This window comes from Neocloeon triangulifer, unplaced genomic scaffold (assembly GCF_031216515.1).
Source record: "Neocloeon triangulifer isolate White Clay Creek 2 clone unplaced genomic scaffold, ASM3121651v1 ptg000012l, whole genome shotgun sequence".
In the NCBI taxonomy this organism is placed as follows: Eukaryota; Metazoa; Arthropoda; class Insecta; order Ephemeroptera; family Baetidae; genus Neocloeon; species Neocloeon triangulifer.
This window is the reverse complement of record NW_026775554.1, coordinates 1,799,558-1,826,306: the sequence shown is the minus strand read 5'-3', so window position 1 is coordinate 1,826,306 and position 26,749 is coordinate 1,799,558. Positions and strand designations below refer to the sequence as shown.

The 26,749-nt window shown below is 38.9% G+C and overlaps 4 protein-coding genes across 10 annotated transcripts; 3 read left to right on the top strand and 1 right to left on the bottom strand.

Moving 5' to 3' along the window:
• Nucleotides 1-58: 58 nt before the first annotated feature.
• On the bottom strand, nt 59-26,709 carry LOC132198158 (HEAT repeat-containing protein 1). 5 transcript variants are annotated; one of them, XM_059622002.1, is made up of 34 exons: nt 26,626-26,709; nt 21,190-21,438; nt 18,534-18,642; nt 18,004-18,474; nt 17,560-17,948; nt 17,263-17,509; nt 16,675-16,929; nt 16,453-16,623; nt 16,238-16,395; nt 16,018-16,178; nt 15,816-15,955; nt 15,543-15,766; nt 15,186-15,325; nt 14,884-15,128; nt 14,563-14,833; nt 14,374-14,507; nt 14,160-14,321; nt 13,929-14,107; nt 13,689-13,875; nt 13,404-13,634; nt 13,166-13,350; nt 12,982-13,098; nt 12,560-12,764; nt 12,373-12,501; nt 11,835-12,129; nt 11,604-11,779; nt 10,696-11,334; nt 10,465-10,643; nt 9,850-10,093; nt 9,620-9,795; nt 9,296-9,554; nt 8,455-8,813; nt 668-7,802; nt 59-435 (listed from the first exon to the last, which is right to left on the bottom strand). In XM_059622002.1, exons 5-32 carry the CDS (start codon nt 17,916-17,918, stop codon nt 8,457-8,459), a joined length of 6,225 nt encoding a protein of 2,074 aa, XP_059477985.1. In that variant the 5' UTR covers nt 17,919-17,948; nt 18,004-18,474; nt 18,534-18,642; nt 21,190-21,438; nt 26,626-26,709; the 3' UTR covers nt 59-435; nt 668-7,802; nt 8,455-8,456. The 5 variants fall into 5 exon arrangements, with proteins under 5 accessions (XP_059477985.1, XP_059477980.1, XP_059477981.1 ...); XM_059621997.1 differs by having other exon boundaries at nt 18,004-18,642; XM_059621998.1 differs by having other exon boundaries at nt 668-923; nt 18,004-18,642.
• On the top strand, nt 2,675-8,348 carry LOC132198159 (uncharacterized). Of its 2 annotated transcripts, none has more exons than XM_059622004.1 (11): nt 2,675-2,858; nt 3,683-3,726; nt 4,750-5,003; nt 5,616-5,864; nt 5,928-5,960; nt 6,050-6,091; nt 6,150-6,289; nt 6,361-6,506; nt 6,720-6,927; nt 6,994-7,098; nt 7,156-8,348. In XM_059622004.1, exons 1-11 carry the CDS (start codon nt 2,697-2,699, stop codon nt 7,405-7,407), a joined length of 1,635 nt encoding a protein of 544 aa, XP_059477987.1. In that variant the 5' UTR covers nt 2,675-2,696; the 3' UTR covers nt 7,408-8,348. The 2 variants fall into 2 exon arrangements, with proteins under 2 accessions (XP_059477987.1, XP_059477986.1); XM_059622003.1 differs by having other exon boundaries at nt 2,676-2,858; nt 6,147-6,289.
• On the top strand, nt 18,620-23,624 carry LOC132198160 (zinc transporter ZIP1-like). Of its 2 annotated transcripts, none has more exons than XM_059622005.1 (8): nt 18,620-18,773; nt 19,422-19,600; nt 19,880-20,114; nt 20,496-20,699; nt 21,199-21,426; nt 22,342-22,533; nt 23,111-23,258; nt 23,320-23,624. In XM_059622005.1, exons 2-8 carry the CDS (start codon nt 19,503-19,505, stop codon nt 23,376-23,378), a joined length of 1,164 nt encoding a protein of 387 aa, XP_059477988.1. In that variant the 5' UTR covers nt 18,620-18,773; nt 19,422-19,502; the 3' UTR covers nt 23,379-23,624. The 2 variants fall into 2 exon arrangements, with proteins under 2 accessions (XP_059477988.1, XP_059477989.1); XM_059622006.1 differs by lacking the exon at nt 18,620-18,773 and adding an exon at nt 19,059-19,312.
• On the top strand, nt 23,739-25,992 carry LOC132198161 (enoyl-CoA delta isomerase 2-like). The gene is made up of 5 exons (XM_059622007.1): nt 23,739-23,993; nt 24,494-24,681; nt 24,753-24,963; nt 25,464-25,604; nt 25,666-25,992. The coding sequence occupies exons 1-5, from the start codon at nt 23,892-23,894 to the stop codon at nt 25,819-25,821; spliced, it is 798 nt and encodes a 265-aa protein (XP_059477990.1). The 5' UTR covers nt 23,739-23,891; the 3' UTR covers nt 25,822-25,992.
• Nucleotides 26,710-26,749: the final 40 nt, after the last annotated feature.

Here is a 26,749-nt window from a genome sequence, read left to right as displayed (position 1 = left end):
GTCATTTCTCTTTTAGAATTCATTCCATGTTTTTTATAGGTTTGATAAAAATTCAGTGTTTTTCAGCAAAATATAGCCAAATTTTTTATTTGAAATTCCAAAATGGTATCCGTGCGTGTTGATCAGAATAAAAAATCGGGAGTCCGGCGATGATTTAGGCAAATGTCGGTCATCAGGTTGGATCAGATCAGACAGGGTCCGGCACCAGGGTTGGTTTCCGGGCTCTGTCTTCAGCTCTACAATCTCAGCTTAACCAAGGTAAGGGTAGGCACCATAACCATAGGCCTGGCGGTAGCCGAGGCCGCTGTAGGCCAGGGGAGAAGCGGCGACGTACGGGCTGGCGACGTATCCGGAACGCGCAGCGTTGTAGCCGTAGCCATAGGCGGGGTAGTACTGGGCAGCAGCCACGGCCACAAGGGCAAGGACGAGGATCATCTGAGGAAAAACAAGAAATTAATTGAAAAGATTGTTAAATAATATCAAAATGCATAGGAAAAATAAAAGTAGCATAAAATAAGAACATTTTATATAAAACCGTAAAAAACAATAATAAAAAAGTAAATAATTTTTTCAAACAAAAATTGTAAAAAGAAAATTCGATTGGATACGGTTTTAAATTCAGTTTAATTTTGAATTTGAAATACGAAACTGCTTGAATTCAACTTACGAGCTTGTACATGGTTGAGTGAAGTTTGTTGAGCTGTCTGTGGCAAAGACTGATACTTTGGCCGAATACTCTGGCCATTTTATAGTTTAATACCTGTTGGAAGCGCAAGGCTAACCAGGTGTCCGGGCTAGGTGGTTTCAGGTACGCTCGATCCCCTCCCAGACGACCACACCCGGCAGTGAATCCTCCTCCTACAACAACTACCGCAGGCCGGCCAGCCTTGGACCAATGTCAAAGTCACCGCTGCCTCCTTTCTCTGTTTTCGTTACTCATTGTTGGCAGAAATAATGGAAATAATATAGCAAATATATTGGCGCGTTACGTTTTTGAGAAATGAAAAATTTACTCCTTCCTCATTCCTTGAGGAATCGCCGCGCGCCATTCCAAGTTCCTCGCAGAATTTTATTTAATTTTATTTACGGGATGCAAGTGTTAACTTTGACTTTGGGCCTGTTTTGCGCGTTTGTTCTTATTTTAAAACTAGGGAAAGATTTTAAATTATTTTGATTATGAAACTGACAGAAAGAAAATTATGCAAACTGTTAATAAAATTTGTGAATCAAAATTTTTGATCGGTAAAATATAAAAATAGTCCAATTTTATTTATTTATTTATTCTCCACTCGATACAGTCATGTCATGAATACAGCAAAAAAAAAAAACTATACAGAAAAAGTACAGAAAAAGCTGAAAATATATTTTAAAAGAGACATACTGTTAATAGGGTGAATGGAGAAATGGCTTTTCGCTAGCAAACAACTTGCTAAAGCACAGGACCCTCTCCTTCGAAAGAGAGCGTACCTACCTGACGTTGGTGAAGCCTATTCTATTTTATGGCACGCCAGCCTGGCACCCCGGAACAGACTGCACAGTTGAAAAACTCGAGCGAGTGCAAAAGCGAGCCTTGCATTTTATTCACGGAAAGCATCTCCCCTCAGTTAGAGAACAAAAAATCATGCCCGTGGATATGCAGCTCAGATATACTGATTTGAATTTTTTTTAAAGATGTGACTCGGGAGTTACAGACATGGACGCGAAAGCGCGCATTAATATGGGCATGCAGCTTCGCGGCGACAGTCAAAGCCATCCGCGGCTGCAGCAGCCGGACGCGAATACAAAGTTTGGACGCGAAGCTTACTCGTACCAAAGCTTGAGATTTATTTTAATCCACAATAGAGCAAAGCGTCAATGCCAGACTGATGTGTTTGAAAATTTTTATTTGTTTTGATGCTTTGACTGTCTTTTACTGTTTAATATCATTTAAATCACAAAGAATAAATATTAAATAATTATTTTCTTTATAGACTTGTCCAGAGAAATTTAAAATGGCTTGAATTTGGAAAAATCAATTAATGGTACTTGAAAATAGTTAAATTAGTACTGCGACTAATCGCCTACTTCCGCTTGCCCTCAATGGAATATTTGGCACGCTATTTTTTTGCAGCATTAAAAAAAATAGCCTGCTCTACATTATGTTTTACCTACGGGCTGCAGCCATAATTTGTGAGCTGTTAATTATTTTGGTAAAAAATTACGTAAGGGAAGTTGGCGATATCAACAACTTTTCAATTGCAAAAAAAGACCCTTTTACAGGTCCTGCAGCATTTCAACGTGGTGCTAATGCGCATAGGAAAGGTCGTTCAACGCGAAAGCAAGAAAAGTTGAATTAAGAAAAACCCAGTTTATTAACATTTTTCGGCTTTAACTAGATTTTAGCCACCTCGAATGTGTTCACAGAGGCTGAGAGCATTAATTCGAGTGATAAATTCAGGTCGCGCACCTTCAATTTTGCAGCGAAGGCAAGAAAAGTTGAATTAAGAAAAACCCAGTTTATTAACTTTTCCCCGGCTCTAACTTAATAAATAAAAAATGTTTCAATATATACGTTGCTCATGGAAGGTAAACTTATTGTAAAATTGATTGCGCTCTTAATAAGAGCGCCGCGCACCAGATTCTTTTCATTTCTCATAAATATTTGACTTGTAGTATTCGGACGCTTGATATTTCTTGTTTGGAATTCTGAAGTTGAAATGAATTTAGCGAGGCTTGAGGCAGTGCTCAGCAGCCAGTTTTGTCTCACTAGGCCCACATCTGAAGCTATCGAACGACACAAGTTTTTTCTGCACTCTCAAGAGACAAACAAACCCCAAAAGATGGCTTCTACCAACTCCAATACCTGGAAAAGAACCATGGTAAGGCATTATTTAATTTATTTAAGTTCAATTGGTTGTCGAACTTGTCGATGGTGAAATTATTTATTGTCATACAAAGTGTACAATTGGTTTGCTCTCTCGCATGGTTTTTCTGCGTAAAATCTGTCCTAAATTCTGATAAAGTGCTTGTTTTTAAATCAGTGCACGAAAAAATGGAGAAAATAATATTAAAAGTAGGGCAAACACATTTAAATGAATTCAAAAATGAATTTTCCGTCAAAATTAGTGGACTTTTTTTTCAAATATTATAAGTTTATAAATGATCATTTATAAAAATTAAAAATGCTTATTATATTCTTGAGCTGAGCTGCATAATTTGTAATCATTTTACTGCGGAGAACTTACTTAGTGTTAGTGAGTGAAATATTCGCCTTTTAAAAGAAAGCAATAGCTCAAAGTTTTTAAGAAGTATTCATATATGCTGATAGAAAATGCGGTGTACCAGAATATTTGGCATTGCAATCAATCTTTACGCGTTATAGCGCCATGGATCACACGCGAAACTGAATAAAACGCTTTACTCGCCTATGTGAAGTAATGGTAGTGAGTAGCTCGTCAGTGTTTATATAAATGGTCAGCGAACTCGGAGGCCAGGCGTTCAAACCCAGCTGCGGGCTAGTTTTTTTAACTGGTGTGAAGTACTCCGGCTAATTAAATTTTTAATGTCGCTTGATCATTGACAATAACAATTAAAATAATATTTTTGCTCACTTTAGTGCAATTGATACAATGATAGTCGGCAGAAATTATTAAATAGCTCATATGCTGACGATGTCACATCACGTTATAATTTTCTTTTTCAGCCCGACGAGCTGGACAACTTCCCAGAGGAGGTGCTTGATCCCAAGTGAGTCAAATTTCGTTCAATAAATTTTGGAATAAAGCAATGAAATGTTTTTGAAATTTGTATTAACAATAAATAATACGCTTTGTGTGGTTTAGATTTTTAGAAGTTTTTTAATTCAAATTTATACTGGTCCCAACATAAAATTTTTACGAAATTGGAATTCTTTTGAGACCGAATTATTACCTTGTAAACAAATAATAATAAGATTTCAACTCTTTCCATTGATGGTTCTTTTGAGAGAATGTAGTCTGATCGAGCTGAATTTAATTACATAATATTTTATTGATATTTTAATTACTTTTTTCTTATTTATGATTTAAAGCTTCAGCTTTCACAGATATTATTTCTTATTTCTACTTATTTATTTAACAAATCCAACTGTCAAAACATGCATGTGTGAGGGTATGTTCTTTTCTGGAATGTTTTGAGCATAAAAAGATATTTTGCGGTTAAAATTAAATGTCAAATATTTAATTAAAAATACTTTCAATATGAAGACCAAAAATAGACATAGCACAAAAAGATTCTGACTATTGTGATTTAAAATTAAATTATAATGAGCTATGGAATGATGCAGGATGTTTGGTACTATTTTGTTTATTTTTGGAGAAGAGAATTTTTTGACTTAAGCCTTAAATAAATATATTGCCTAATCAAATCGGAATGGGGCAGTTGAATTGCTGCTTTGAAACCGCCTCGGTGATAAGAGCAGTAATTCAAAGTCGACCGTCAACCTGACCGGAGTGTGTGTGTCCCTTAATTTCACAAAATGCTCTGGTGCGTTAATAACTCTACAGTATTTCCAAAAGAAGTAAAGAGGGTGCACACAAATGAACTAATATGTCAACTATATAGGCCTAGGTGGGGCTGCACCCCTTGTCTCCGGCTGCACCACTCTTCTGCCCCTTTTTGACTAACACTATTCCAATTTCAATTTACACGCACAGATGGAAACTAAAAAAATCTTTTAATATGTATAAATAATTTCTCATATTTTTCATAAAAAAAAACTTTTTTTTTCAGTTTCTTGAAGAAAGAGCAATTCCAGTTCTGCAAGGACATCTTGAAATTCGCTTGGTGGCAGTCCACCTTCCGTCTAAGAGATTTCATTAAGTTTGATCAAACCTTCATTTCGACAAATTGTTTTTGGGCGACGGAAGATGAGAAAAAGATGAAGGACAAAGCTGCTAAACTACTTCAAATGGCCCAAGCAGCCGCCGAAGGAAAAGGGGTTGGAAATAAAAGCACCCAAAGAATTTGCGGACGATTGAAATCCAGTAAGTTGTAAAACACTATAAATTACTTTATTAGTACTTTTAAGCAAAATAATTAATTATAATAATAATTAGAAAATTGATGTGTGATGTAAAATACACACATATGATTAAGTAAAAAACGTTTTAATAACTTCCCTTTCTACTTTACCTATTGATTATTCTAATTAGGATTGAATTCATATGGAAAGTCTGGGGCAAATTAATTATTGAAATTAGCAAGTTCTTGATTTTCGTATGTAGTTTTTTTTAATGGCAGAGCTACACATTACTTATGCTTTTATAATTTGAAAATTTTATCGTCATTTCCGCATTTTTGAAAATTGTTTTTTTCATGCGATGGAATGTTGAATGGAATTCGAGCATAAATAAAAAAATTTAGATGAACATAAGATGCGCTTCATGCGAAATATCGCAACACTTAATCCCGCACTTCCCTTTAATTTTTTGCTACAAATTTTCTCTGAATTGCCTCGCCAATTTTGGCTAATCTTCTTTCTCTTAAATTTTAATCTCCGACTATTAAGTAAACGTGATGTATGGAACAAAGCTAAAAATTTTACCAAATTCTGCTTTAACTGATTAAAGAGCGACTTGCTATTTTTTTCTCTTCAGTGTTGGAAAAGGCTAGAAAGCATTACGAAAAAAAGGAGGAGGACATGAAGGACGAGATGAGCCATTCGGAGGACGATGAGTTGGGCGAGGAGGAGGAGGCCGATGAGGGTGGGAAGTCGGAGGAAGAGGTCACCGACGAGGTCAAAGATGATGAGGAGCTTGAAGAGGAGGACGATGACGAGAGTGACGTTGAAGAGAACATTGAGCCGGCCGACCTCTCCTATGAGCATGACTTTGTATTCGTGCACGGTTTGTCTTTTAAGATGAAAAATTGATAATTTTTTTTTTAACAAATGAAAATATTTTCAATAGGCGGACCGCCAATTTTTTTGACACCCGAAACAGGTACGACTTTTCTCCTCAAATCTGTAGCAAACAATTATGAACATCTTTTAAATAATTACAAGTTGAATTGTTTTCTCTTTTTTAAATAGAGCCTCTCGTCGAGCTTCCCGAGCCTGATTTGACACCAAGAGGTAATCTGTGAAAAGTAATGAAACTGTAAAGTAAATTTTTTTTTGTTCACTGTAGAAGTGTCCGATGTGTCCAACAATCAACAATATATAAGCAACGACGGCTGGTTCTGGAGCGAGGAGAATGGCATCTGGGTCTTTATTAACAATCGCTGCGTTTACAGCACAATCTTCAACGTCATCATCGCTCTTATCCGGAAGGTAACAAAGCCCTTTGGCCTCTGCTCGAAGAGTCCGCCTATATGTTTATGACCTCTTTATGTTTTGTGCAGGGCCAAGGAGAGTGGGCAAAATCAATAGCAAGGGAACAAAGCCTGTTGGATTTCCGTCAGTTCCTGGCGTTGGCAGTCCAACCAAACAATAATGGATACATCAGCCGTCAGCTCCAATACCATTCACTCCGCCTAGTGCAAATCTGGTGAGTGAAATTTTATTTTTATTATGCAAAATCTTTTTAATTTTTTCAGCCTAAATTTTTATGTTTCCAAACCAACCAATTTAATTTTTCTCATTATTTCAATTCCGAGCCAGTATGAGGTGTATTACCGCGTTTGAGAACATTTTCAAGTCGGAAAGATATTTAATAATTTTTCATAAAAGTTTGCAACATAAATTTTACTCCCGGTTTCAGCAAGGAGGCTGACGAAGGCCTTGCGTTGGTGCACGGTGAAGCTACAGTGTCAGAGGTAATGACGCAATTCAAGTGGAAAGCTGGAGAGGTAGTGGAGCACTGCGACAAGTGCCATATTTTCAGCAAAACAGCACTCCACTTTATCACCCTCTCACAACTGGAAGAACTTCGAGTTGGAAATGAGCCAAAAGTCCCTGCCTGCCCTCGGGTAATTTAAGCCAAATAAGTATTTTAATAAATATGTGAATTAATGTGATTTTACTTGCAAACGCAGTGCAACGGAAAACGGACGTCCCGTATGAGAGTTAACAAGCTCGGCTTTCCGGTGACCATCCCCCTAAGAGACGGTGATCCAATCCCGCTTGCCAACATCTTCCAGGTGGGAGCAAAGTTTTTCCAAACTTGATAAATATATTTATTCGAGATTTGTTTTCAGGAGCCAATTATGACAGACAAAGTGTGGGTTGGAGGGAGCGAGTACCAAGTTCGTGCCGCAGTTGTCACCTACGCTGTTGAAAACGTCAGAAATTGTGTGACCGTAATGCCGCCTCAAACAAGCCGATACAACAACCCGGATTTGTGGTCCGTTTTGGATTCCAATGTTCCCAAGAAGCCGCAATCCTTCAACAACTACGCTGCTGAATCAGGAAGACCAAATCTGGTTTTCTTCCTTCCAATCCTACCATGAGCCTCTTTCTTGTGAAATTTTCCCCCCAGACTGCTCTCAGCTTAACTTAAAGAAAAAGATGATAATTTTTACCTTTTAAATTTCAAGTCCCTCTGATTCTACTTTTAAACAAAGAAGTGTTAATTTTTTATATGTTCGATAAGACTAGTGTGTTTCTTATAATATGACTTACTTGCACCAATTTTTAAAACATAAAACTTGCAATCAATGGTTCTCTCCATCAACCCAGTAAATGTGTCCCTACGATTTTACATACGAATAACTCTCAAAATAATAATAATAAAAAATACTTTGATCCTCATGCGCATAATTTTAATATTAAACTCGCCCTAATATCATTCAACGTGGTTGGACTCTCACTTCTTCGAGTTTGGCTTCTTTCCCAGAGACTTTGCCTGGATTTAAAGGATTTGTGAGATATTTAAGGATAAGCCTGAAGTCACATGGAAGTTAGATTTAAGGGATGAAGTACTTTAAGGGCTGAAATGGATATTAACTTAAAAAAAGGGAAATCAATTAAAGAATAATAAATTCAGTCTCCATTCTACGGCGGCGCTCAATTTTTTCAATAATGAAACTTAGACAAATAGAAAATAATGCAAATGGTACAAAATTTTGTGATCAAATCGATAAAATATAAAAAAGACAAAAAAGTCTAAAGATACGAAGCTTGAGATGCAACGCCTATCTGCAACAGAGTTTGTGATAAGTGACGAGGACAAAAACCAAAATCAACGGCGGATGGGGTCTTTATTTATCTGGGAAGTTTTATCAAAAATTGCGCTAGTGGTGGTGCCATTTTATCAATTAATTCCCTTTTTTCTTCAAATAAATTGTTTTCAACAATTGAAAGTAAACAATGTGATCTAACAATTTGAACAAATAAACCGTAATATATAATTCCACTGCTTTGGAATTTTTAATTATTGTATGTTTTTAAACTCGTTACGACTCGCTCAATAAAATTTGATTTAAAATGACTAATTTGACTTTGTAATTAATAACTCCATAAATTTATTCCTTAAAAAATATTTATAAACAAAATACCATTAGAAGTATTTGTCGAGTGGTTCTCCGAGGATCTTCTCGAGCTGCCTGGCGACGTGGTGCGTTTTTTTCTCAACCTGGAGGTCGTCGTCCTCCATGAGCTCGGCGATGAAGGGGACGGCCTCGGGCAGCAGCGGCAGCAGGTCCTCGCGCAGCACCTCGGCCAGGGCGAGCACGGCGTCGACGGTGACGAGGCGCACCTGGGGCCTCGGACTGCGCGCCTTCAGCAGCACCTGGTAGTGCAGCTGCTTCCACAGCACGTCGTCCTGCGTGCACCGCGCCAACTGCGCCACGCACGCCCCCACCACCCGCCCCCGACGCTCCACCAACGCCGCCTCCCCGCCCATCTCGTTCTCCAACTGCAAAAATAAAAAATGATTTCTAATTTTTACTAAATAATACCAAACCTCAAATGCAAACAAAAAAGATCAGAGTTCGAAAATGAACAAGTTTTTTTTTTATCTTCTTGAAATGGATTCAAATGGATTCATGAATAAAATTAAAAACATTTATTTTGACACCCATAAAGCAGATGAATTAAATTAATACTAATTTAGAATAAGTAAAATCTGACCTGGTGAATGAGATTAATTCTTTTCAACTTTTAATGACTCAAATTGTGATGCTAATTAAACACAAATTATTTCCACACTTATGAAGATTTAGGCATTTTTCATAAAAATTTGTTACATTTTGGAAACATTAAGCATAATAATATAAATGAAAAAATTACAAAGTAAATTAAATTAATTAATTTAATGCGTCATTTTCCTTTTAAATTATTATAATTCATTAAGATAAAGACTAAAAATTAGTCAAAACTTATGAGAAAAAAGCAGACCTGGTCGACGAGGGGTTGCATGATGAGATCAAAGGCGTCTTGCTTGACAAAGCGCTGCTTATCCTGGGTGAAGACCTCGAGCAGGTTGGCGAGCAGCCAGTCGAGCAGCAGCAAGGTCTGCGCCTCCCCGTCCGGTCCGAAGAACTCCTCCGTTGAGCCCAGTTGGCACACCTGCAGCAGATGCGCCGCCTGCTTCAGGTAGATCGGCACAAAAACGGTGAAAAGACCCTTCAACTTGCTGGCCAGACTTGTCGAAAGCCTAAAAAAATAAAATTTTATTATTTTCTTCCATTTATTAATTGATTTATATTTAAGTCACTGAACCTGTAAAAAGTGATGCAGCGGCTTCTGTGGGCCAAGTTTTGCTCGGCCTCTCGGGCCCAGTTGAACAGTTTGAAGAAGAGCGGTTTGAACACAGGTTCCTGCAGCTTCAGGACGAACGCCACCAGGGCGCTCACCACCTCACCTTCGGCTTCACTCAGAGCCTCCGCAGCTCCACTCTGAATTAAATCATGATTAAACAAAGCAATAGATTTAAATTAAAAGCTAGCAACCTTGACATGAGGTTCCTTTTCCTCCAACACGGAACGAAGTTCCAGCATTTCCAGGAACAAGTTTGACAGCTCAGGGACGTGACCGGCGATTTCCGAAGAAGTCATTCCTTCCAGTTTGGAAATCAGGATGGCCATCAGAGGGCGGACAGATGCAAGGGTCTCTTGGTTTCTGGACAACTCGTGGAAGGAGCCCATCAGGGGCGGCAGAAGCACTCGCAGGGAAATGTTGCTGCTCAAAAGGTCCCTTGGGAAAAGAAATGGTTACAAATAAAACAGATGTCAGATATAATTTAATTTAAATCAGGTTTAAAAATACATTTTAATTAAAAAAAAAAAAAATAGATAAATAAAAAATTTATCAAAAATTTGAGTTTTTTGTATTAACAAAATGGAGGAAATAAGGATATAGAATAAGCCACTTAAAATCTCCCTTTCACACTCCTATTGAATGTCAGAGACTAAAATTTCAAAAATGAAAATTTTAGGTCATTTACTGGCCACAGAAGCCACAAATATCTGAATTAATGATTTTTATTTTAATGTGATTGCCACCTTATTGAAATCCCAGGTTTGCCGATTAATTAAACAAAATTATTTTCACTTTCTACAACTTACTGGATTTTCTTGTTCCTGTGTTGCAAGGCTGTGTAGGCCTTGGGAGAAACCTGGCCCTCAGGAATGACCGCCACCTGACACACCTCGATGAAGATGGCCTGCAGGAAGGAGCTGAGGAACTGCGGCAGAACCTCAACCAGCCGCTGCAGAAGGGCCAAACTCGCCAGCAACACTATTTCCTAAAATTATTCAAAGTCAAAAGAAATTCCCTTTCCTTTGAAAAAATCTTACAACTTGTCCCTCGGCAGCCGACCTGGCAGCCTTCAAGGTGGCCGGGAGCAGCTCCTGCAAGGCCTTGAGCATGTGCACCCTGAGCACGTGGACCAACTCGGCCAGGCAGAGCAGAAGGTTGGCCGTGACGGGATGGTCAGGGCCACCAACCACCTTGGCCAGGAGGCCCAGGAGGGAGGTCAGCACCCTGGACAGATTGTCCGTGGTGGAGTCAGCAGAGCCGAGGAGGCCGACCAGCAGCCGCAGACAGAAGAGAGCCTTGCTGGCGATGGTGGCGTCGCAGTTGTGGGCCAGACTCTGACACACGTCCACCAGAGGCAGCAGCTCCTGTAGGTCCGAGGTGCCGCCCAGCAGCTGCAATTTGGCGCCCAGCAACTCCAGAGTTTTGCTCTTGACCGAGTCAAGGGCAGACGTGTTGGTCAGCACGCCCTGGACGACGGACACAAACTGGGACAGTGGCAGCAGCATGTTGACCTTGTTCAGCACCGAGTACCCCTGAACGAGTAGGCAAGACCAGAATTTGGTCTTTAGGGTTGCCTCCTGATGGCTGATGGCCAGCAGGTAGCTCATCAGGCTGTCCATCAGAGAGCGGTACAACGCCTCCATCTCTTTGTCCAGCTTCTCATTGGGCCGGAAACCCTGTCAATTAAAAAGACGGTGATGAAAACTTCAAACTTCCAAATTATTTCGAAATGTTTCAGATACGATTCAATTTTTGTTTGGAAAATTAAATTTGTACAAAAATTTTCCAAGATTATGCATATTTTGCTACTGGCAGCAATCTTGAAAAATGATTAATGACAATTTGATTTGAAAATTTTACAAGAATATTAAAAAAGTTGTTATTTAAATATAGTTTTAAAATTGAACAACAAAATTTAAAATTGAGGATTTTTTTTTGTAATCACCTTGCTGGCGGAGGACTTGACACTGAGCACGTTAGACAAGAAGTCGAGGGCCACGATCTGCAGCTTCCTGACGTCAGCCGCAGGTTTGGTGCAAGGGTCGATCAACTCAGCTGCCCTGAGCGCCCTGAACTTCATTTTGATCTCTAAGGCGTTGCTTACCCTCTTTTCTCCTCCATCTGGATTCCCAAAATGAGGTTAAACGTGGATTTGGCAATTTGAGGCGGTACTCACACTCCATTTCGGTGAAGATGGTGAGGTACCTGACCACGTCGAGGAGCATCCTGAGCAGAACAGGCAGCGGACAGGTCTTGGTGGCCTCCAGGACGCACTCAACCCTGCGGCTGCTGTGCTGCTGAGCATAGGCGTGGCTCTCGAAGGCCAACACCAGGAACAGCCACAACTTGTCCCAGCCGACCGTGGTCATCAGCTGCTCGAAGATCAGCAGCCTTCGGTGGCTCGGGATGTCTGGGAAGGCGTCCGAGAACACCCTCAGGATGGTTATCACTCCAACCGACTGTCCTTTGCCCTGGAAAATATAGTTGTTTTATTAATTATTTGAGAAATAAACTGATGAAAAAAGAGATGAGTAATTGAATGAATTAAAAAGAAAAATATAAACTTAAAATGAAATAATCAGATCAATAAAGGTGAAAATTGAATAACCACAAAAATATAATATACTTTTTTAAATCCACTTTAAAGGTAACCAATTTTTTTTTTAATAAATTCCAAATTCAAAAATAATCAATGATAACAAGTTGTAATTTACCTTCATAACAGCAGGGACAACCTTGCTGATGACCTGAGAGATGATCTGCAAACTGTACTCGTCGTCATGCCTAAGAACCTGAGTGCCCACAAAGGTGAAGACGCTGGCAAGGTAGTGCAGCAGGTTTTCCTGAAAGGCATTTTTATTTTTCAAAATGGGCTGGCCGAAGGTCTCAATTGGGACTCACAGGAACCATGTGGGCGGTGTGGCAAAGCAGGACGAGCGCCTCCCTCTGGGTCTGAGGGTTTGAGGAACTCTTGAGGCTGTTGACGATAAGCTCGATGTCCACCTGGCATTTGAGCCCAGCCTCTTCATTTATGGCCAGCAGGCTGTTCAGACTGCCCAGGGCCAACTGCTTGGCATACTCCTCATCTTCCTCTCCCTCCACACAACTGATCAAAACACTCATTAGTTATAATTATTTAATGTTTCTCTAAAACTAATGAAATGAGAGAAATTATAATAAATAAAAAAAAGAGTGGAAATCCAGATATCTCGATTTCTTATTGTTTAAAACTCTCATTCAGTTACTTTAAATGAACCTCATTTCCACCCCAATTTGGAATTTTTCCTAATCAATAAATTTCATGTGATATAAAAGCAAATTACATTTTAAGGATTTCAAACAAGACAGGGATGACCACAGCAGCGTTGGCCATCTTCTTCTTGTCCACCAGAGACTCAAGCAGAACAACTCCTCTGGACCAGTTTTGAGTTCCTTCATTCCTAAGTATGTTTTTTTTTTTTTTTATTTATTGCTAGTGTTTTATTGATTCAAAATCAGGGTACATACCCTTTGGTTTTTCTGGCCATGGCCTTGAGCTCTTCGGCCACCAACTCGCCTCCGAGAGGCAGTTTTCGGAGGACGGACGCCACAGCAGCCTTGAGGTTGCTAGCCTCGTTGTCAGCCTCCAGCAACAGGTGCACAACTCTGGGCTTTTGGGCCTCACTCAGGCTGTTGAAGACTTCCTTGGTAACCTGAGGAAGGACTAAGATCATCGACCACACAAGGCGAATTTAAATTGACTCACAATTTGAACGGCAGAAACTGAAATAGATTTTTCCTCAAAGGCCAACTTGCTCTTGAGGAATTTGCCGAACAGGAACCAGCCGTCGTCGGAACTGAAAAACTTTTCTGCCCAGTCTGCATCGATTCTTTGCAGGACTTCGGTCAAGATTTGGAAACTGCTGGAATCGAGCAGATCATCCTTTGTTGGATCCAACAGAAGGTCGGCCATTGGAGTCAAAGTTTTCAAACATTGCTGAAGTTTTGTTTAGTTAATTTACAATTTTCATTGAAATAAAACAGGAGGTACCTCCGACTTGATGTAGACAAGTGCTTTCAGTAAAGAGGCAGCAACGTCTCTCGGCGTCAAAGGGTCAACAACGTGTGAAAAGAGACATTCTCTGACATCCCGAGCCACCTGCTGAGTAAGACTGCCTGTGAAGCTTTGCGCCGAATCGTCTTCAGTCAAAACAGGGTACAAAGCAACACCAAGTTGGCTATAAATTTCATTAAAATTTACATTTCAATATTATTTTTTAATTTTTCATACTCGTTGTGCTGGACCATCTCATCTGCCTGTCTGGAAAGGTGCTCTATCAAAGGGTGGTAAGACTTGGCAGGACTCAAAGGTCGCAGTTTGGCCAATTCCGTGATCAGCTTGACCGTCACCTGCCTCAGGTAAGTCTCGGGGTTGCTTAGGGCGCACAGCACGGCAGGCACAAAGGAATTCTATTGAAAAAGAGGATAATTAAATTAATCAAGATCTCTGATTTTGACTTGCCTCAGAGTGGAGCATCAGATTGTCCGTTTTGACATTCAGATGCAGCTTGACGATGGAAGTTGCGAAAATGAGCGCGCGCATTCGATCTTCCATGGCAAGGTCGTTTTGGCTCCACATCAGGCTTAGAAAATGCAGCTGGCCTTCAAAGCTGCTGCAGTTTGCCTGGAGAATAATTTTATAACACCCAAAGGAGACTTCATTTTTTAAATCAAACCATAATAAAGGACCTGAGGGCAGACATGTGCGGCTGCTCCTCGTCCGACTGTTTGACCTTCGAGCACAACTCGAGCAACACCGCCATGATGGACATGGCCAGCTTGAAGAATTCAGACTTTTCCGAGTCATCGTCTACAAATTTTTTTTATTTGAAGGCAAAGCTACAATAAATATTTGTAAATTTTACTTAAACTTGTGGTCTGCCACTTGAAATTGCAGGAGCTTTCGAAGACAACAGAGTTTTGTTCCTCGGAAGGAACGACGGAGGAGAGGCTGTGCTTGAGCACGGCCGTCATGTCTGAAACGTTGGACCTCAGGGGCTTCTGCACCAGGGCGGCCACAACGTCCACAAAGGCGCTCACAGGGTACAGGTCATTCTGCACCATGTTCTTCACCTGCCTTGCCAACTCCTCCGCCTTGCCCAAAGGTGGAAACGCAGGTTTCCTCGGCAGGACGTTCTGAAAAAGTTTTAAAGTCAGAGTCAGGTACTTTCATGGTTTTGACGCACCTTTGCCCTGCTCTTGACCTGAACGGCCAGGCGGAAGCACTCGGCCTTGTGGTGGGCGGTGTGAGAGGTCAAGGCCACGCCTCTCAACACATAAGAAAGGACACACAAGTCGATGGCCTTGAGCCGGTGGCTCTCAAGGCGCTTCTCCACTACCTCCAGGTAGGAAAATGGACTTGTCTGGAGACACTCCTTGACGGCTACCAATAGAACAGCAGCTTCGGGCTTTTTCTCCTTGTTGCGGATTTCTGCAGAGGGAGTTTTTTAGTGCAAAGTTAATTTTGTATCAAATATGAAATCTATACTGTTTTTGATTTCCTGAAATAAGGCGGACGAAGTGCCAAACTTGGTGCGCGCAAAGATTGGGTACAGAAACGGGTGCGTGATGATGTGGGGCGTCACAGTCATGATGGCCAGCACTTCTTCTTTCTCAGAAAGGACATCACTAGCAATAGCATAAATAATTGGCATAAGTGTAAGATAAAGCAAATTTGATCACATTTTGAGAAATTCACATATTAAAATTCAGCCAACACTAATAAATTATTTGATAATTTTTAGGATTCTTGAAATTGGTCTGAGTGAAATTGGAGTAAAAATTAAAGAAATAAATAAGCCAGGCGATCTGAAATTGTTTTAGAAAACTGATAGTTGACACTCACGGAAGAGCGTTTCCGAAGTGCTCCACCAATAACGCTGTAGCATTGACGTTCCACTTTTGGTGGCAGGCGTACTCAAGCAGTTCGAGACAAAAGGCAAACATGTCCTGCTTCCGTCCGAACAACTTTCCAAAGTTCTTGAGATTCAAAACGGCGCACAGCACCGTCATGCTTTCGTCCTTCAGCCGGTCTCGCAGGCAGTTTTGCAACAGTTGCTTCTCCTCCTCCTGCACTCTTTTCAGTTAATTTTAAATCAAGACTTTATTTGAAACTGACCTTGGCGGTCTTCAGCATTCTGGCCGCAGACCGAACAGCAGAGGCTCGAATGGCCTCCTCTGGGTGCACCATCTGGTGACAAATACCCTGCACGGTCAGAGCCCCATCCTCGGCTTGCAGACCTTTGTTAGTCAAAATCACTGCAATACAAATGAAAATATTTCAAAACTCATTTCATCAAAGATAAATTGAATTAAATAACCGTGAAAGCTGTCTTGAAGATCAGAGTCCTTGGAGAAGATGTCTTTAGACACCGAGTCGAAGACTGATGGGTTTCGAGACTCCAAAATTTGGCAAGCAGAAGAAAACCAGGTCACCTCGCTAATTTTACTTGTGTCTTCGGGAAGATTTTCTAATAAGCACCTTTAGGAAAGAGTTTAATTTGGCTTTGATTTTGGCTGCAATTTTTTATTTTGTTTTACCTAGTGAGGTAAGTGGCCTGCTCGGAGTCGAGGGTCAGTTTCTCCAGGACGCTGGTCACCATCTTGTCCACGCCCTTGAGGAAGAAAACTCCCTCTTGTCGGCACTCGCCGAGGGCGGCCTCCATCAAGGGGAGTAAAAAGGGCACCAAACTCAGGGACTGCATCAAGATTTATTGAATATAAACTGAAGGTGTGAATAAAAAAAATTATCAAACCTGATTTTTAGTTTGGATCTGCACAAGCAGGTCAGGGAAGTGCCTGAGGGCTGCCAGTTGGATGACGACGAAGCTGTTGAGTTTGGGCGATTGCCCTAAAATTCTGGTCTGGGACGCCATCAGCAGGATAAGAACGGACAGGATCTCCACCCTGAGCGACTCAACCTTTGCCTGCTCAAAAAAGATTCAGTTATAAATTTTATCGTTTAATTTCCTTCGTACCAAGGCAAGGTGGGTGAGCAGTTCTTGGTTGAGGGTGGGGGAGAGGGGGTGGTTGGCGGCCAGGTGGGCCACGACAGCCAGACTGCTGGCCAGCAGAGGGGGCGAGGGGGAGGAGAGGCCAACGTGGAGGTAGGGGGCCACGCAGGCCAGGTGCTGCTGGCTCAGGTCCTGTCCGAGAAGGGTCAAAGCGCCCAGAACGGTTGAGGTGGCAAACGAGATCTGCGTCTGCACCCTCGACCACTCACCACACGCCTCCTGAAAATAGGTAAAAAAAAGGTGTTTTTAAAAGATAAAAAACAAAAAAATTTAAAAAATTTACTCAAATAAGTTCAAAGGTTGAAGACCAAGGAAAATTTTTAATGAAGAATGATAAACAAGAATACCTTTACAATAGCTGAAAGGTAAAAATTCACCCGAAAAGATTGTCAATGGTAAAATAAATAGCCTGAGAAGGGTTGAAGGTTATATTTAAAAGATTTGAAGGTTAAAATTTTAACAAAGTTGATTAATTTTTGAAATTTTCAACGACTACGGGTAAATAAGTCATCTGAGGTTGAGTTTTATTTTTTTTACACTCAGGTTGCTTACCTTACTGGCGTCCAGGGTGTGTTGGAGGATCATGCGGAGGAGGTAGGCGTGTTTGGAGGCCATTCGATGGACGGTGTGGACGTCGAGGGGCGTGCCGCTGTCCAGGACAGGCTTCAGCCACTGCCAGGTAGAGTTGACCTTTTTTATTTCAGGGACGGCCCTGAGGATGAGGCAGAAGGTGGGCGTGTTGTGGTAGGGCAGGGCACACATGAGCACTTTGTCGGCCGAGTACTCGCCGATCTGGAACCTGCCGAAATTGGTAAGATTACGGTTCTGGTCCAGGTAAAAAGAACGAACCTGTGAACGAGCCACTCGAGGGTCTGAAGGGCGGGTTTGAGCATCAGGTGCGGCGAAACCATCAAGAGGAACTTGGTGACCTCGGCATCGAGCCGCTGATTGAAGTCGGCGGTCTCGACGGCCCTCTGGGTGCTCTTGCTGGACTCCCTGAAGAGGAGGTCCTCGAACTGCGCGAAACGCGGGTTGAGCGTGGCCAAATCGCGGAGGCCCTGCACGCCGAGCTGGAAGGCCTTGTCGAGGGTCAACTCCTCGGCGGTGTGCGTGTCGAAGAGGATGGACAGCACCTGTCTGCTGACGGACGCCTGGCCCGTCTGCGGCGCCTGCAGCTTCTGCAGCTGCTGCGCTAACGATGTTGACATTTCGACTTCTTTTTATTTCAATAATTTCATCTGCCAAGTAAATAAAATATTAATTAAATTAAATTTCGGACCAGAATTTACTTACAAAAGCGAAAAACAATCCAAAATTTGGAAAGAGCACCGGCCACACGTGTTTTGCTCTGTTTTTCCTCGACCGGTCTGTGATTGGTCAGTTGGGAAGGGGCGGGCAGAGTGGGAGAAATTTGAACACTTTCCGCGCGAAAGACATGTGATCGCATTGATTGCACGGATTTAAGCGTTCTACCGCCAGATAAAATTTTTAAAATTCATTTAATTGAGGTTTGCTTGTAAAATTTGACTGCCAAATTCAAATTATTTTAGTCAAAACACTTTTTAATTATTAAATATTGCTAAAAATCCACATAAATCTTTAATTTTTTATTTGTCTTTATTAAAATAGGACTGAATGGATCCCTTCATTCTACATGAATATTAATTTATTTAATTTTTCTTTTCTCATTAAAATGGTTGGGAATTCTAAGAATTTTAAGAGAAAACTGCCGCAGTCAACTCGCCAAAAATATCCAGAGCCAAGCTGCATTCATAATTCATATGATTACTCTCAACTCTTTCATACAATGTTGTATTTCACACAGCAGCGATCACGAGTTTAATATTCTCACTGCCCTCTTGCCACATCCTCTGCCAATCAAGGTAACGCAGTCGGCACATTAATAACCTCTCTGCCTCCTCGATCGAACGACTGAAATTAAAAAAAAAACTTGATTTGAGAGAGAGGGCTTGGTGTGGAGAGAAGGGACAAAAATTATTGCCGAACTTGTTAAATTCCTGCGACCGCAGCAACTCACTCTTTCTGCGGCGCCTTCCATATAGGTGAGCTCTGCTTTTATTCATTTAATTCTTCTAAAATTGGTATAATTTTTAGTATTAATAGCATTGTTATTTGAAATTATTTAGGGAAAAATTAATTATCAATTAAGCTCCGATGTGGTTTCTTATATTAGAAACAATTTTCCCTGGTAAAACATTTTTTTTTGTAGAATTTAATTTAAAGAATAAAAAATAAAGAGATTGAAAGTTTGATGAGCGGTATTGGAAATTTACAAAATAATTTATCAACAAACTCATTAGTTTTAGCTCACTTTGGTTAAAATAAAATATTGACTCTCTTTTACCGTTTTTTGTGTGTGGCAATTTTCTCATTGATTGAAATTGAATGCGTTTGTGTTGTGTCTGGCAGGCAGGATTGTGTAATTAAGAGTAGTGATTGTGTTAAACACTCGAACTATACAAAATATTGTGTGTATCAAAGTCCCCGATAAGATAAACTCGTGAGTATCTCTTTCAATATTAGCCCCTCTAGCTCTGTGTCGGTTAGGAGCAGATTTGTGCATTATTGGGAGCAGCAAAATGTATGTAATAGAATATGATATGTTATTCCCGTTATCTCTCGATGAGCAAACATTCCTATCAAATTTGTTTCACGTGCGTTGGATTTTTTGAATTTTTGGCGAATTTCAGACTCGGAAAATGCGGCAGACGGCGTCGAGCGGTGGCCTGTGAAGGAGCTCCTCAAGAAGAAAAGGGCCGAATTCGGGGAAAATGGGACCGACGGCGGCCAAGTGGATCGCCCTTGTCACGCTCGGACTTGTGTCCTTCTTCCTCGGCATGATCCCCATCAAAATCTCACGAGTCCTTAAGTATGATTTATTTGGAAACTCTTATTATTAGAAAATTTATTGCATATATTCGTTTCATTAAAACTTTATTGATTAAAATAAAAAAATTAAATAATAAACAATTTGATGAAAATTGAGAAATCACAGATTTTAATTGAATAATTCAAATAACATTCTATTGAGTGAATGCATTTAATTTAAAATTTACGAACCTCTTTTTTATTAAAATTTTTAAATAATTTGTAAAATTCTCAAAGGAAATCCAGATTCGAAAGGATTTATTTAATTAATTTCGTCAAGGTGGACGAGTCACGGGTGCCAGAAGTCGCCGCGGTCGCAGCTGGTTTTGTCCGCGATGTTGTGCTTCGGCGCGGGCGTGTTGCTCGCCACGGCCCTCACGCACATGTTGCCCGAGGTCAGGGTCAACGTGGAGGCGGCGATGGCGGCGCCAGACGTGCCGCCCTGGCTCAAGCGACTGCCCCTCACCGAGGTCCTCCTTGCCGCCGGATTCTTCCTCGTCTACGGACTCGACGAGGTCAATAAACTTTTAATTTGTTTTCTACCAAAATACTTTTTATGATTATTTTAATTTATTAATTATTCTTATTATTGCTTCTAATTCTAAGATTTGCTTAAAATTTGATTGGTTATCAATTTAAATAATTTTATTGCACTCAATATATAGAAGCAAATTCCAATTTGTGTATTTTTGTCAGTTGATTTCATTGTTTAATAATATTTTTGTTAAAATATATTTTTGATGGAAATAAAAATGTTGAATAAATTTCCATTTTATTCATGTGCAATTTATTTATATCATTTTTATTTTCATTAAATTACAATCCTTCCTATACTGTTAATATATTGTTATGTTTTTCTAATATTTTGGTTTCCTTTTCTCACATTTTGTTTTCAGTTGGTGCACAGTTCGCTGTACCGCAGCCAGCACTCGCACTTTGAGCACCCGCCCGAACCTAAGACCCCCTCGTCCCACTCGCACTCGCACTGCCCCCCGGCGGGGGTGGCGTCACAGGAGCCGCGCCCCACAGCCGCAAACTCCCTCATCCGCAACACGTCCGGACTTCACCACTACGGCGCCACCGAGTGCCACAGCAAACATGTCAGTGAAATAGTATTATAAAAAATATCTTAGGTTTAGGATTTAAACTTTGGATATTTCTACTTAGAAACAAGCGTATTTATTCTCACTTAAAATTAAGGGTTAAAAGTTGACTTTGTGTAAATTTGATGAGTTGTAAACTGCATTTAAATCCTAGGCTGTTTTTATGTCTTTCAAGTTGCAATTGAAATTTACCCTTTATTTATAATTACAGTTTTATGAGCAAGGGCTTTGCATAATAGAAATTGCATTAATAGGTTATTAACTTGATTTTGAATTCTGTTAATCCAATAAAAAAAATCTAATATGTGAATAGCTTGTACATAAGAATTATTTGATTTTAATTAAAATTTTTTATAACTGATAACTGAATATCAGATTTGTTTTTGTTTTTAATTTTTTTTTTGCAAATAATTGTGATTAATGTGTTATTTTAAGCAATAATTAAAAACTGCATTAAAGTAGCAAAAAAAATTCTTTTTTCGCTCACATTTTTCAGGATGTTGAGCCTGAGCACGGCAGAGTGTACAAGAGCCTTGAGGAGGAGGAGGACGAGGAGCACTCGCAAAGCCACCCTCACCAGCCAGAGCTGCAGACGAAGGAGCCGAAAATGACAGCGACCAGCGGCTTCCTGGCGCTGGTCGCTCTGTCCATCCACGCGGTCACCGAGGGCCTCGCCATCGGACTCCAGACCTCCACCCCAAACGTCTTCTTCCTCCTCCTCGCCGTAAATATAACTCTTTTAAATTAAAAAATCAAGATCAATTTGCTCAAAAAATATACTTTTTGATAATTTAAAACCGAAATTCCACGTCAGGGCGACTAATTAGTCTCAAGTACTAATTAAAAAAAATTTATCTCACTCTATTTTACAATTAACAACCAAACATTTCAAAAACTTATTCACTGTTGAATGTCTATCAGTATCTAAGCTGATAAATTAGCTATGAAAATTGGCCAATTAAGGAATATATCTAGTCAATTTTTGTTAAAATCTTAACTTATGTAGTTGATTTTTTTTTTAATTTCACCATCATTTTAAACTACATATCAAATTTTCTGACATTTCCAGGCTTTTTTTTAATTTGCTTTTGAAATGAATCATTTCTGCTCATTTGAAAAGTTTGTACAAAAAATTAATTAATTTCAAGTATTTTCAATAAAATAATGCAAAGTATATTTTGAATTAGGTGATATTCACTTTCAATAAAGTTTCAATGATTTCAATTTTATGATCTTTTTATTCATTTATTAACTTCTGAATGTAGTGTTTTTCTTAAAATTATTATTTTATTATCACAAATTTTTTTAGTCCGCATACAATTTACTTTGTCATGATGGCATATTATGGGAATTGCAATTGCAATTTATTTATCACTTCATAATTGAAAAAGTTTTTTTTTTTTTTTTTTTTTCTTTTTAAGCAAAATACCAACTATTTGTAATTTAAAGTACACTCCATGAAAGTTCATTTTATTCAAATTTCGTTGATTGCAGTTGATTACGTTGATTGAAGGATTCATTATATGGAATGGAATGTTTAATAAACACCATAGGTGTACAACATTAAAATACATAAATTAGTTTTTAAAAATGGCTGCTTCTCGCTACATGTTTGTAATTTTATAAATTATCCAATTAGGTTTCAACGCACAAATTCGTGATCGCGTTCTGCCTGGGCATGGAGATGAGTTCGGGATGGGGCGCCGCCAAAACCACCCTCAGGTTCCACGTGGTCTTCATGACCGTCTTCTCGGGCATGTCCGCCCTCGGCATCCTCATTGGCCTCACCCTCATGGGCACCGGACAACCCGACGAGGGACTTTTGGTCCAGGTTCGTCTCTTAATTATATTTATCAAAATGGTTAAATTGTTCTGATTAAACATAATCGTCTGCATTTGACAACAAAAGCTTGATAAAATGTATAGTAGCAATTTTGCTCTTGATATTAATCTGCTTCACTTTGAAGCGCGATTAAAAGTTGCAATTAATTGACAAAGGCGCAATAAGAGTAAAGGTTGGGAAATTGTGTCTGGTGATAATAATGCACCTATTGCACCTGCGTTTTAAAAAATTTGATCTTAAACTTATTAGAACACAATAAATACCACCTCCACTTAATCAGTTTGGAACTTATTTTAATTTGTGTCTAATTAAAATATTTTTCTTTCTTGTCAATTGATTAAATTAAAATATTAGCTAATAGTCAACATTTTTCGCAATTTAATATTTGAATCATACTTTTGCATCAAATTTTGGACAATTTCATACCCTCTTTTTCAAATGTGCAAAAATAATTCATTAAAATTTGTTATAACAACCGAGTTATATTACAAATTTTGATTTAATAACAATATTATTTTCATTATTTTTTTGCCATTGCATGCAATTGGAATGTTTTGTTCGGCAGGCGTTGCAGGCGCTGGCGGCAGGGACGCTGATGTACGTGACCTTTTTCGAGGTGCTGCCGAGGGAACGGGCAAAGTGTCACGCGGGAATCGTGCAGTACCTTTCGGTGCTCGCCGGATTCGTCATCTTGCTCACCCTCGACTCACTCGGTATTTTTAAATTACTTTCTTAAATTTATAAATTCCGATATAATTAAAAAAAATATTGCAGTTCCACATGGTGGAGACAAAGACGGCCTACTGAACGCCACTTCCACAATTCCACCGTGAAAATATTTTTCTTTGGAGAAAAAAAATCCACATTTTCACGCCTTCACTGCCAAGCCCAGTTTTAATTAGCAAAAGATATTCAGTTTAATTCTACTGTTTTATGTTAAGAGTTAGAATTTGAGAAAAATACGTGCAAAAATGATTTTTCTCTTTAGTGTTTTAGATCTGTGTGGAAATTCACGATTTTTACTTCTTTTACATGTTGCTACTTTGATTTAAATATATTTTATTTAGCCTGGTCGAAAATTGCCATTTTTTTTCAATAATAATTTTAAAGTAAATTTAATTGGAATGAAACGGATGGTGGTTTTTGGTACGCTCGGAGATAACATTCCCGGGCTTTTTTCGTAGGAGCACCAATCGGCGCGGTGTCGATTTACAGATTGTTCAGAGTCAGCTGTGTGTTGTTGTCCTTCATTCGGCTCCAAAGGTGGGCCCAGCAATGATAAACAAAATCAGATTTGCCACGAAAGTAATCAAGAGAGAGGAATTAAGTGATAAGTGCGCTTCGAAATGGGAGTCACGAGCTACCCGGGGGTCAAAGTCACCCTGAACGACGGCCTCAGGGTCATTCAACTCAACAACCCCAAGAAGAAAAACGCACTTAGCCTGGATGTGAGACAAATTTTTCTGTTAATTAATTTTCTTGTATACTTCATTTTTCCGAGTTATAAAAATTAGCAGTACAAATTTCTAATTGTATTTAACTTCTAATTGTTATTAGATAATTATTTAATATAATAATTTATTACAAAATTATCCCTATTTCAGACTTTTATATATTTAAATAAATTTAATTTATATTTCTCCGTAAATTTTGTAATTAAATTACGGTAAATTAAAAAAAATATATATTTTAATTTAATTATTGTTTGATTTCTTTATATGATAATTATTTTCCTTCAATTTCTTTATTTATCAAAAATTCAATGTTTTATGTTTCAATTCGGTTTTAAATTTTTTTTAAATAAGAGAGGCAATATTTTTATCAAAAAAAAAAAAAAAAAAAATATATATATATATATTTTAAACCTAAAAATTGAACTTAATTCATTTTTGTTCGTTCCTGCAAATGATTTTAATGATTTTAATTAATTAATTTCCGTCTTTGAAAGGTTTACGAAAGTGTGACTCGGGCGCTGCAGGAGGCGGCGGCCGACCCTGAGACGCACGTGACCGCCCTGACAGGGTCAGGTGACTTTTACTCGAGCGGCAACGACCTTTCGTCGACCACCGATGGACTCATGTCTGGCGACGGCGACGAAATCATGACCAAGATCAAACAGGCCGCCCAGACTTTAAAGTGAAATTAACTTTAAACAGAAAAATGATAATAATAATAATGAAAAATGTGAAATTATTTTATTTTGAAAGGCGATTCGTGGACGCGTTCATCGAGTTTCCAAAGGTGTTGGTGGCGGTCGTGAATGGGCCGGCGTTCGGCATCGCCGTCACCACCCTGGCCCTGTGCGACGTCGTCTACGCCACCCCCACCGCCACCTTCAACTGCCCCTTCGTCAAACTCGCCTTCACCCCCGAGGGCTGCTCCTCGCACACCTTTCCCAAAATCATGGGACACAGTCTGGTAAATGATAAATTTAAAGGAATTATAAAAATTAAAATGTAAATTAATAGGCAAAACATATAAAATATGAAAATTAAGGATATTAATAATCTTGAAGATATTAAAAAGTAATTTTATGAGGAAAAAAAACTCTAATAAAAATGAAATTTCAATTCTATAAAATTGAAATTAATGATGATTTTTTATTATAGAGAAAAAGAATTTTTTATAGAACAAGATAAATTTTTTTGATTATAAAATTTTATGAAAATAATTCAGCATGAAAATCATAAAATAAGGCAAAATTTACAATTCTTAATTTTCATGAAAGTTCATTACATAATTTTTACTTTAAAAAATAAAAGCAAAAGCTTTTTACTTTAAAAAATTTAATATTGGAATCTGCAGACCCTAAAAAATAATATTGTAAAAAAATTTTAACCGAATTAAATTAAATTTTTTACAAAATACCCTTTTCTGCTGAAATATGTTAATTATGTTTTTAAAATTTTTTTAATCAGGCGTCCGAGGTGCTATTTTTCAACCGGGTGTTGAGCGCCGAGGAGGGTCTGCGGTGCGGTCTCGTGTCCAGGGTCAGCGCCGACCTGGACAGGGAAATTTGGCCGTACCTGCGCAAGGTGGCCAAGGACTTCAACCACATCGTGAGCAAATTAATTTCTAAATTTTATGTAAAATAAATTTAATGTTTGTGTGGAAAATAAGGCGATGAACTTGGGGAAGGGGATGGTGCGGCAGTGGGACAAGGAGGACCTGCTGAGGATCAACGCGGCCGAAGTCGAGTTGCTGCAGCAAAGGTGGACCTCGCAGGACTTTTTCGACTCGTTGATAGCCTTTTTCGCCAAAAAAAGCAAAATGTAGTCAACTTTTTGTTGACAAAAAGTTGTATTTTGTGAGCCAGTATAAGATGTGGGCAAATTGTTTTCTTTTTTTAAAGAAATTCTTCCATAATTGTTGATAATAAATAAAATTTATTTTTGTAATTATTAAGAACATTAAAAGTAAAAAATAAAGATTTCATCCTGAACAAAGCTCGAAGCGCTTTTAAATCTAGAAAATAAGCTTTAAAATTAAATGAAGGAGCCGCCTCAACACATGATTTAACGCGACGCAAGCTGAGTTTTTTTGCTTTCCTCTTTCTTTCCCGAAGATCCTAATATTTTAATAAAAATTGAGAATTCAGTCAGAGCAAAGCTCGAAGCGCTTTTAAATCTGGAAAATAAGCTTTTAAAATAAGTGATCGCCTCATCTCATGAATTGTGCATTTTTAAAATAATTTTTACTCCTAATATTTTTGAAATTAAAAAAAAAATACTTTAAATTTAATCCACAGACTACATTGTAATTAAAATACCAATTTATTGTAGGAAAAATATTATAAATTATTCTTTCACTAATGATCACGATGATGAGTTTTGATTATAAATTAAAGTAAAGGGAAACTATTTTATTGTGATATTTTAAAAATAACCAGGTTATTTAATTGGTATCATTTAAATGTCAAATTTGGAAATTTGTTGCTTAGATTGAGAGTTGTAAAATTGACACATTATTAATTAATATTGTAAATTGATTTCAAAAATTTGAGCGTTTTTAAGATTATTCCAGCCTTAATTTTAATTCTAAGTTATAAAAAAGGAAAATGTGACAAACTTTTAATTGTACCTTTGGAAGAGGAAGAAAGTTGCTCCGGAATTCAGCTTGTCGAGGTGCAGTGACGTGCGAAAACGAGTCGAGTTCTACTTTTTTTTGCTTGAGGAATGAATGGGTGGAGGGGGGGGTGGGAGGG

Excerpts from the sequence above, each read along its gene's own strand:
- LOC132198161 (XM_059622007.1), top strand. The coding sequence starts at position 23,892 with ATGGGAGTCACGAGCTACCCGGGGGTCAAAGTCACCCTGAACGACGGC. Across the intron at positions 24,682-24,752 it reads CAGGCCGCCCAGACTTTAAA|GCGATTCGTGGACGCGTTCA; the intron begins GTGAAATTAACT and ends TTATTTTGAAAG. Across the intron at positions 24,964-25,463 it reads AAATCATGGGACACAGTCTG|GCGTCCGAGGTGCTATTTTT; the intron begins GTAAATGATAAA and ends TTTTTTAATCAG.
- LOC132198158 (XM_059621997.1), bottom strand. The coding sequence starts at position 17,918 with ATGTCAACATCGTTAGCGCAGCAGCTGCAGAAGCTGCAGGCGCCGCAG. Across the intron at positions 14,322-14,373 it reads CCCTCAGGTCCTTTATTATG|GCAAACTGCAGCAGCTTTGA; the intron begins GTTTGATTTAAA and ends ATTATTCTCCAG. Across the intron at positions 10,644-10,695 it reads CGGCTGCCGAGGGACAAGTT|GAAATAGTGTTGCTGGCGAG; the intron begins GTAAGATTTTTT and ends GAATAATTTTAG.
- LOC132198160 (XM_059622005.1), top strand. The coding sequence starts at position 19,503 with ATGGGACCGACGGCGGCCAAGTGGATCGCCCTTGTCACGCTCGGACTT. Across the intron at positions 20,115-20,495 it reads TCGTCTACGGACTCGACGAG|TTGGTGCACAGTTCGCTGTA; the intron begins GTCAATAAACTT and ends TTTTGTTTTCAG. Across the intron at positions 23,259-23,319 it reads GCTCACCCTCGACTCACTCG|TTCCACATGGTGGAGACAAA; the intron begins GTATTTTTAAAT and ends AAAATATTGCAG.
- LOC132198159 (XM_059622003.1), top strand. The coding sequence starts at position 2,697 with ATGAATTTAGCGAGGCTTGAGGCAGTGCTCAGCAGCCAGTTTTGTCTC. Across the intron at positions 6,928-6,993 it reads AAGTCCCTGCCTGCCCTCGG|TGCAACGGAAAACGGACGTC; the intron begins GTAATTTAAGCC and ends TTGCAAACGCAG. Across the intron at positions 7,099-7,155 it reads CGCTTGCCAACATCTTCCAG|GAGCCAATTATGACAGACAA; the intron begins GTGGGAGCAAAG and ends ATTTGTTTTCAG.